Genomic DNA, 10983 nt, shown 5'->3' with positions numbered 1-10983 from the left:
TTGGCCAATCAACAGATACCGAAAAATACCGACGACATTCTCACAAAGTTAGCACACAACGTACAGATAAGACAAAGTTGGTGATATATATGGTTGTTATGGATGTATCTGTTGAGTTGTTACACTAATTGGACAAAGTCATTATCTAAAAAAAAAAGGTTTGGGGACTATGTATACCATCAAGCCCCGAAGAATTGGAATTCTAAGAGGGACCAACTGTGTCACTCGTCTCCCAAGTTGCACAAGTGTTATCAATCAAAGTTTGTGGCTCATAAAGACACAAACAATACAGCATTTAAAAAAAAAAAAATTTTGATATAGAATGTTTGTCAAGTTATGAATATTTGGGTATAACATTTATAGTACTTGTAATTTTTCCTTTATTAAAAAAAAGAGCTTTAAAAACAGTGTGAGAACATTATCAATCTGATAAAAAAAATAGATCTATCGTAACTCCCTTACTCGTCTTATGACCATATCGAAATCACAGATCTATAATCTAATAAGATTGAATAAGAAATACATTTAGGAATAGACTTTCTGAGCGTATAATCGAGCCTGTATTACTAGCTATATATGATTCAGAATTTTTGGTGTATTTAATGTTCATAGTTTGACAATCCGTTCTTCTCATCCTGGTGAACATAACTTAGATGCATTTTATAAGAATTTACTATGTGAACAAGTACATGCATGCCACATTTTGAAATTTACTTCGACCTTTTTGTGGTGGGGTGAGCAGCTGAGACATTGAGTACCCCAACGTACCTTTTCATATAGTTTGAATAACAAAAATACATACCCTATAATACATTTTGCTACAAACAAAAAAATATAAATATATAGCTATAATGCTGATATATAGATGTGAAAAATATCTGATTAGTTTCTTAATCCGTCAAAGGTGGAGAGGGGGACTGAATCGTAACCCGTGGATAGCGAAGATGGGGAGATATATACTCCATATGAAGCGCTGATGGAATATTGCTACATAAAAATGGAAACTTGATTTGTTTTATACCTGAAAACAGTTCCAATATTTGTTACTGGTCGTGCTTGAAACACAATCTTGTATAATAAACTATCTCTTTTTGTTAGCCATCAGATCTTTGGTTCATCCGAGGAAACATTTCGCCAGTACTTGGGTATGGGATCTGAATAATAGATTAACGAAATCAACACCTTTTGTGATTTGTGTCGCCGAGTTGCTGCCTCGTTGATGTATACCTCATAAGCCTGAGACATAATACATGAGACACAAAGCTTTATTTAAAGTCGGTATATGCAATACAATTACAAACATAAGCTCTGAAGAGCTTTAAAATCGACAAAAAAAAAGCACAACAAACAAAACATACATATCAAGTCATGCACGCATACTATTTGAAAACATTGAGAGCAAGAGTTTATATTATGCATACATACAACACAAAACTCTATCAAGCAGCTTAAACACACACACACAGTGTATGCATTTATGGGGGTAGAAACATAAAAACACAGTTAAAAGGTTTGTAACATAAAAAAGCACATATATAGACGTTAGTTTATGTAACTCAAATAAGCACAAAATAGCAGAAGCACTATGAATAAACAAAAAAAAAAAAAAAAAAAAAACAATAAAAGAAATGCCATGCTGAAAATAAAGCAATCAACTAAACACAGTGAACAAAGTTACCTGGTTTTGTAGCCGCACCATTGGCATAAGCTGCCAGACCAAAAATTAATCAAGTTCTTGAATTGATTTAAAGACGATTGCTTACGCAGCTCATCTGGCAGCTCATTTCAAAGTTTAGCACCCGCATACCTGAACAATTGTATGCTATATGCAGTTGTTCTCACATGTGGTAGCTCTGCTGTATTCTGGTATCTATAAGAGTGAGAGTTTTCCTTTTAAGTGGATTAAATCATGAAGATATACAGGACATTCTTTATTAATGAGTTTGAAAATTTCAATAGCCAACGATCTCATTCTTCTAATTTTTAAAGATGGTAACTTTGATTTGAAGAGTATATCGTCATAATTTGCTGAATAGTCTTCATAAAACGTTTTCTAAAATTTGGCGTCCACGAGACATATCACTGAGAAAACGGGAGCGATGGAGATCGGTTTTTAATCAGATTGCATAATTATAGAGTTCACTTTTACGAATAAAATAGAAAATGTCATAAAAAAAATACTAAATAATGTCAGCCCCAATATAGACCCTCACATCATATTTTTATACATGAATTGTATCGTTCTTTCGATATGTTGTGAGTTTTTTATACACTCACATGTCGAGTTGAGGGTTCTTATAACGTGAAATAATATATATATATATATATATATTATATATATGGGATCTCCTGTATACTCAAGATTGCAATACAAGATATATATTCTAATATTGAAGACAATGATGGATGCCATAACGGTCCTTCACTACCAGTAATATGTATATCACACAAACGACTCGATGCCTTGCGGGCCTATGGGATTTTAAGAAGATTCTAAACAACATTATATAAGTCATCGCCATCAGTAACAGATTTAAATGGAGGGTTGGCGCCTTCAGCCGAGTTTAACCCCGCCACATTCTGTATGTGCCTGTACCAAAGTCAGGGGCCTGTAATACAGTGGTTGTCGTTTGTTGCTGTTAAACATATTTGTTTTTCGTTCATTATTTTGTACATAAATCATGCCGTTAGTTTTCTCGTTTGAATCATTTCGGTACCTTTTATAGCTGATTATGCGGTATGGGCTCTGCTCATTGTTGAAGGCCGTACGGTGACCTATAGTTGTTAATTTCTGTGTCATTTGGTCTCTTGTGGAGAGTTGTCTCATTGGCAATCATACCACATCTTCTTTTCATAATTATTAATGTAGATTTTTGTAATGTTATGACTTGGTGTAATGATAGCGATATGATATTAAATAGAGATAAGACTAAGGACATGTTAATTCGTTCTAATAGGCAAAATGTTTTTAAAACAAAATTAAGTATCAAATTTGACGATGAACATATAATAGACGTCGTCCATAATAAAAAAAAAATGCTAGGAATCCATATTGCTATATCTCTTTCGTGGGAAAATCAAATTGACAAACTCTGTGCAGTAATTGTAAGCTGACTGCATCTTATTGTCCGACTCAAAGCATATCTTCCAGTAAGTGTTCTCAAACTATATTATAACATGTATAATGGACATATACTTTCAATTATGGACTACTGTTGTACCGTGTGCGAAAATGATTTAAAAACTAATATTGACAAATTATATATATAATTATACTAGTTGTGTATTAGTGTGTTCGCACACAGGATGGTGATATGCGTCTAGTGTGGTGAGGTCGTAGACTTAACACCCACCATCAGCTAGTCCACTTTGTGGATGAAAAGAGAGCCGAGTGCGTCAGCCTCTCCTGCTGGTACAAAGCCTCTACACCATCAAGACTCTTGCAATGCCTCCTCGCGGCAATACATGGATAAAGGGGTCCAGTATCTCAGGCTCAATTGCAATGGATCTCAGAGCAGCAAGGGCCCTAGAGATGCAGAGTGCAGGCCCGCCGGCGAGTGGATACGCCCTGGCTCTCATCAACCTTGCCCCAGCTATGGGTTAAATGCTCCACTGCCTTGTGGGTGACTTGGGAATAGTCAAAGGCTATGGAAGTTAATCCAAACAGAAAATCCGGGTAGATGGAACTCGTTAGCAACAGCAATCGTCTAAGGGATGGAAAACCCCTACAGAACAACCCGACCCTTCACGTAGAAGGTTTAGCTTAGGGCCAACACCCCTAACTTGTAAAAAAAATACGTTACAGAAACGATTAAGTCAAGTAAGTCACTAATTGCAAAAAAAGGCAGCAAGAATCATTTTGAATGCAGGTTTTGATATCCCTTCGTTAGTTATGTTTAAAAAGTTAGGATGGCTTACCATTTATAAAAGAATTAAATATTTTATGGGAGTGATGGTACATAATAATTGTGTGAATAATCTGGCGCCTGAATATTTATCTGAACTTTTTCCAAGTTGTTCAGTTGTTAATAACTACGCATTAAGATCATCTTCCCAAAATAATATATTTGTTCAACGATATGAAACTAATTATGGTAAAATAACCTCTATGAATTCTGGAACCTTGTGGAATGCCGCGCCTTTGATTATGAAAGAATGTAAAAGTATAAATGTTTTTTTAATCAAAATGTCAAGCTTATCTTTTGAAAATACGAGAAGAAAACTTTTCGCAGTTATAATGTATTTAATACACTTTTTATTTAAGCCAATTGTATTTGTCTACCTGTACTATATATCTGCTCTTGTATACAGTGTATTAGTATGTTTTTGCTGATCTATTACCCTTTTGTTTATGTATTAATATCAGTGGCGGATCCAGAGGGGGGCGTAGAGGGCGTACGCCCCCCTTTGCTTGAACTTTTGATGAATCAGACTAGACTTCGTGAACTTTGCCATTTCCCGGTCGTGTATTTAATTTTTATGCGACAATTCTTTACTTATAAAGATATTTTTCGCTCGTATTTACTGTAATATATTATTGATTATGTCAGTCATATGTTTCGCTACGGTGGAGTTGATCTGTACTTTTGAAACGTCACTCAGTCATTTTGAAATTAAAATTACAGTAACACATTGCTTAGGCGGAGGATGACAAGCATGACGCCTTCAAAGCGACAAAGGATTGAGCAAGAACGTATTGACCGTGGCTTCTATTTCATATTTCCACTCAACAGAAAGTAATACTCTATTACACTCTCGTGAAAAAAAAAGTTCCACGGCAAAATTATTTACCTACGAAAATATGTTTAACCCCACACGCCCCAGCCAATTAATAACATTGCTGAATAATGATCCCCAGTCAGTAAGCTCTAGATATATTTAAAGTCTATCATTTGATTTGATAGGGCAGTCTGAGATATTTTAGAGAAAAAATTCTTACCCTGATTTTTGCCTTAAACAAAAATTCTATCCGTATCTGTAATGAAAACAATTATCGTGTCCCCTTTTTTGCTATAAGAAAAAAAAATCCAACAGAATTATTTAGCATTAAATGAACATGGTGAATAAAAAACGGGCGTTTTTTTTTGGGGGGGGGGGGGGGGGGGGGGTTGCATGTATGTAAATCCCATGTCTGACCGGAATGTCTGTTTCGCCGAACTGATATACTGAATACTTTTTTCAAGGCCCAACTGCAACCTGCCTGCTGGGTGTGGCCTTTATGTCTCCATGTGTCGACCGTCATTCACAACTTCGTTGTCATTTGATTTTCAGACTCATTCGTAGCCGTTGGTTGATTTGGAACCCCTCACTTCCCTTGTTGAGTGAAACATTTCAACCAAACATTTGGATAAAAATTGCTTGTTTGTCTTTGTTCGTGTCGGTCGTATTATAAACTTCATTGAATAGCCGTATATCATGTTTACAACAAGTAATCTGTGAGGTTATGCTAACTAACCATACAACAAACGAGAATTTTCCATGTCCATTTTTTACTAACAAATCCCACATCAAATATATTAGTACATAGCTTTAGATCCATTCAATCATTTTATAATAGACAACTAATGGGGAGAATGCGGCATCAAAAATGTCCAACCCAAGCTTACCGGCACTTTAACTATAAAATATACATACCCCACGTTAGGAACCGTCACTAAAAATGTGCATTTTACACTTATCTTATGTTTTGTAGCCAAAAAAAAGGTCCAAAAAAATTTTCGCCTCGCTCCGCTCGGCAAATATTACATAATACGCCCCCCCTTTCTAAAATCCTGGATCCGCCCCTGAATATCTTTTAAAAATTGTGTTTTCTTATATGTGTAGATCATGTTTTGTTCACTGTGTAACTTCTTGAAAATAAAGAATTATTGATATTATTATGAGAACATTTGTATATGTTGGTCGTTGTTGAAAAGTATCAGACAGAGAACCACTTTAATAGCTGTTGTTGTTTTGGAAAATTGTTGTAATCTAACATGTTAATTATTGTGATATTCAAATTTTATAATTTTTTATTAAGGTCCGATCGAGGGTACGAGTAAATTCGGCACTTGGTTATTTCGGCACTTACAGAAAAAGTCAAATCGGCACCTGGTCAAATCGGCCATTTCGGCATTTAGCTGGTCAATTCGGCACCAAATAATATTTTCCACCTTTTTCTGCTTTTCAATTATTTTTAAAAAATTAGGGGTTGGGATTTGCTGCCATTTACGGTCCACCAGCAAACAGTGACAATGTAAAAGAGAGGCGAAAGATACCAAAGGAACATTCAAACTCATAAGTCAAAAATAAACTGACAACGCCATGTCTAAAAAAGAAAAAGACCAACAGACAAACAGACAAACAATTGTACACAAAACACAACATAGAAAACTAAAGACTGAGCAACACGAACCCCACCAAAAACTGGAGGCGATCTCATGTTCTCCGGAAGGGTAAGCAGATCCTGCTCCACACGTGGCACCCGTCGTGTTGCTCATGTTAGTTTAAACCCGGTAATAAGTCTAAATCGGTAGGTCACATTCGGGGAAAAGGGGACGGGATTGTAGTTATGACATTTGGAACATATCCGCTATCATCTGTGAAACGGATATTCCATAACGGTCAACAAACTCGTCCATAAAATTAACGATTTCAACTTCATCACTTGGAAATTTTGTTTAATAGCTTCCTTGTGAGCAGCAACCCTCTATCAAGGAAATCATTAAAGGTAATACAAGCCCTGGAATATCGTATCAACTGGGAGATATATACTCCGTATGCAGGCGCTGCTGGAATGTTGCTACATAGAAATTAATGGGAAGCTGAAATCATCTCTTTTGTCGTTAAGTTTTGTTAAATGACTTCTAGTAATTGACGTAGTGCTCATGATGATCTGTGCATCCCGTATCAACATTGTAGGTGAATGTCTTGGAAAAGTTTATTATTCAAACGTCTTACCAGGCAATCGACCTTCCATCCACTATTGGAAGGCAAATTACCGCAATAACCGGTCCCAACTATTACTGAAGATATAACAAACTTTGATGCAGAAATGGAATTTTTGTATTGGATTTTTTAAATTGTAATGAAGCTGAAATTCATATGAATTCAACTAGTGGTAACCTTTTCAAGAAAACTGTTTGATTGGCTGCAATACATAGGCGGATCCAGGGGTGGGGGGATGGATGGGGGACCCGGACCCCCCCCCTTTCGTGGGAAAAATTTGGTTGATTATATAGGGAATCACTGAAGCGTGACTGGAGCGCCCCCCTTTTAGGTCAGTCAGCCCCCCCCCCCCCCCCCCCTTTACAAAAAGTTCTGGATCCGCCACTGCAATATTTCATAAAACTACTTTAAATGGGAGATTACTCAGATGATTTATTTCTGATGTAGGAAAATACTGTAAAATAATAAATCTATTTTAGTATGTATAGCAAGCCAAATAGTAAGTCGACCAAATTTATTTTTTTTCTATTCTGATCCAAAATTCTTTTTATCTTCTCATATTCTTGTCCAAAATTCTGTGATTTTATATTTTTTATATTGCCGGTGACAATATTGGATTTCTTTGCTCCGAGTCATAATCAATACCATATATGAAAATTTAGCACAGCCTGTACTGAGCTTGCAGAAAACAAACATGCTACCCCATATATTGAGGTCTGGATGTGGGGTCCTTCAATTCTGTATTCTTTCATTTTTTAGGCCATTTTCTCTATTCTTTATATTTTAGCGCCTCATTATTCTCTATTCTTTAATTTTTTGGGGTCCATTTTTCTCTATTCTTTATAATTTTTGCCCATTATTCTCTATTCTGTAAACCCCCATCCACACCTCATATATTTCAAAATAGTACAATCTTATAAAAAAATCAATCAATCAATCAATCAATCAATCAATCAATCAATCAATCAATCAATGATAAATATTTTGAAATAGTACAATCTTAATAATATATTTGTCAATCAATCAATCGATCAAAAAGTTTGGGAGATAGAAAAAAAATGATAAGGTGTGAGGCAAGAAAAAAATGGTAATCACCAAAATTGTAGCATGAAAGAAAAGGAGATGTAGATGTTCCCTCTGAAATTGCCATGTTGATCGATGGATTGCAACTTTCCGGAATTGTGTTTTAGTCCGATCACGCTTCACATTGTTAGTTTTTGTCATGCGCAGAAGCCATCACACGTTTTCGTGACATTTGTAAATATCGAAATTCCATCCAAGAAAAGGCTATGACAATGTTTAGAACGTTTAAATATTCAATTGTTTACCTGATCTCCTGATAAACCCAAATTCGAAGAATTTTGTTTACGATGGCACACTCAAATAGACAAAAAAGTCCAAGTAAAGTGCCTAAATTTGGAATCAACTCTATCCTTGATCATTCTGAGAATGACAAAATTTTTCAAGTGCTCCAGGAAATGTTTCATGGGAAAGTTGAACCAGAGGTCGTCCACATGATTTTAACAGAAATGGACTGGAAAGGCAAGTTTAGGGGCATCATTGAATACAAAGTTTATTGTAAAACTGCAATAGACTAAAAATAATCTACCACAAATCCATCACTAGTAAACATTACCAGGTTTACAGTCTCCAATAAATTTTGCACAATTTTAATATCCCATAATTTGGGTGAGTGTTCTCAACCCTACTATTGTAAGGGTCTTCTGCTCAAAGGGTACAGTGTGTAGACCTATGAATTTGTCACTTTCAATGTCTATATTTTCCATAAAACCACATTTAAAATAGGAATACACATGTAGTCATCATGTAGTGTGGGTCATTTCTGGTCTGAATTTATTCAACTTGGAGAATAGTTTAATTGTTAAAGAAATTTGTATGTAACATTTTCATTTTCTGATAATTTATATGCATACATTACATGGCATACAAGTGTTAATTTTTGTCAGGAAATTGGTTATATTTTTCAACTAAAAGGAGAACAAAAAAATTTATAGACATAATATTACTTTTTGATATTTAGCTGATTTTGTTCCATATGACCCTAGAATTGTCTCTGATTAACATGATTAACCCTTCTGACGTCATGCAACAACCACTTCTTAATCATGATGTCAAAAGTTTTGAATGATAAGATAAGAAAATTTTATTTTGATTCGGCATACAGTGTTTAAAAACTGTACAACACAAGCTCAAAAGAGCTTTTGACTGAATATATCAACATATAAATAACATAAAAACAATAATGATAAAATATCATACATTTCAAACTTAAAATTTGGCATTTATATTTGAAAGACTTGGTTTATAGATATAAGAAGATGTGGTATGAGTGCCAATGAGACAACTCTCCATCCAAATCAAAATTTATAAAAGTAAACCATTATAGGTCAAAGTACAGTCTTCAACACGGAGCCTTGGCTCACACCGAACAGCAAGCTATAAAGGGCCCCAAAAATGACTAGTGTAAAACCATTCAAACGGGAAAACCAACGGTCTACATGGTCTAATCTATATAAAAAACGAGAAACACTTATGAACCACATCAACAAACGACAACTACTGAACATCAGATTCCTGACTTAGGACAGGTGCAAACAATTAACATGTTTAAACAAATTTGAAGTATGATAAAAATGTATCTACTAAAAATTTGGAATAAGCAGTAAGAAAAATTTACAATATAGGCATGATACATGTAGGTAAGAATCATGATACAATTTGGTATTTAAAAAAACTTAAGAAATTCATTTTAAAAACTAGCACAATAAAAGTAAAATAAGAGAATGAACAACTTTAAACATAATAAGAATTCTAATATTGAAGAAGTGAGTGATAATCAAAAACTGAATAAACATGATAAAATGAAGCATAAGCATTTAACTGTAAACAAAGCATCTGCAATAAGCTAAAAATAATATTATATTTAGCGAAGCCAGACCACAAATTTGAATAAATTGAAAAATTTGGTGTGCTGAGCATAGTTCCAAACGGGGACCAACATGACCAATGTGGCAATTGCCTCTTTGAATCGAATCTCTGCTAAATAACTATGCACAGAGACAAAAACAAGCAGATTTCAACTATCTGCAGGCTGAGCAACGGCACTTCAAACCATTCCAAGACTGAAACAAACTCTTAAATCAGAAAAACTATATTCAGTCCTAAAAAGGTTTGGCAAGCTATTCCAGAGTGGAGCGGCTGCATATATCTGAATGATCCCTTACCCAGGGATCTCAATGACCTGTTTTATAATGGCGGACCGCCATCGTTAAAATTTCTTACGCCATCGTTAAATTATCTTCCGCCATCGTCAAATGATCACCGCAATTGTTAAAATTTGTTTTCGTCTCGCTAGCTGCCGCCTTTTTTATTAGCAATAATAATCAATTGCATATAATCGCATAACCCTTAGGCTTATTGTATTATAATCCAAAGGGTCTTGAAGCCCTGAGGGATATCCGGCAGAAGATCGCTAATCACTTGTACAGGTAGATCGACACACCTTACAGGAGATCACTTGATCAAGATAGATGATTGATTGCATTATTTAATTACGTTTCAGCAAATACTAATAAAAGTTTAGATTAAAAAAAATTTTTAAATCCAGTTACAAAGAAAAAAGTTTAAAAAGTCGAACACATGCTTTTATATTGACTTATGCAATCAGCATTCCTCCTTTTAAACGAGTACAAAATAAGACGTAAAACAGAACATAGTTTCATGCCAAATAACATGAGTATAGCAATTATCAATAATATGGAATCACTTTACAAGTTTAAAAGCAAATGCATGAATATTAACTGATTAACTGCAATTTGACAATCTGAAGAAATTTCGTATCATAATTCCGAATTCATTTCGTAGTGTACAATCAAATTGATACATCCGGTTTGAATTCAGAATCAAAAGATGAATGTTGCACAGTATATTACTATGAAATTTGCAATTTAAAGTCATCAAAACCTTTTAAGTTGTAAACGTTTGCCCTCAAAATCTTTCTTCAACGTTTTACAAAACAGATACGAAACTTCTTGT

At 34.7% G+C, this 10983-nt stretch overlaps 1 protein-coding gene across 2 annotated transcripts in view; it reads left to right on the top strand.

Moving 5' to 3' along the window:
• Window positions 1-8158: 8158 nt before the first annotated feature.
• The window catches only part of LOC127726317 (uncharacterized), a 46386-nt gene continuing 43561 nt past the window's right edge, over window positions 8159-10983 (top strand). For both annotated transcript variants that reach the window (XM_052233641.1, XM_052233640.1), the window contains exon 1: window positions 8159-8469. In XM_052233641.1, the coding sequence (XP_052089601.1) occupies window positions 8298-8469 (172 nt within the window). In that variant the 5' untranslated portion in view covers window positions 8159-8297. The remainder of the gene's footprint in view (window positions 8470-10983) is intronic.

The sequence above is a fragment of the Mytilus californianus genome, unplaced genomic scaffold (genome assembly GCF_021869535.1).
Source record: "Mytilus californianus isolate M0D057914Y unplaced genomic scaffold, xbMytCali1.0.p SCAF_17, whole genome shotgun sequence".
Lineage (NCBI taxonomy): Eukaryota > Metazoa > Mollusca > Bivalvia > Mytilida > Mytilidae > Mytilus > Mytilus californianus.
The sequence above is the reverse complement of the archived record's forward strand: the minus strand, read 5'-3'. Positions and strand labels throughout refer to the sequence as shown.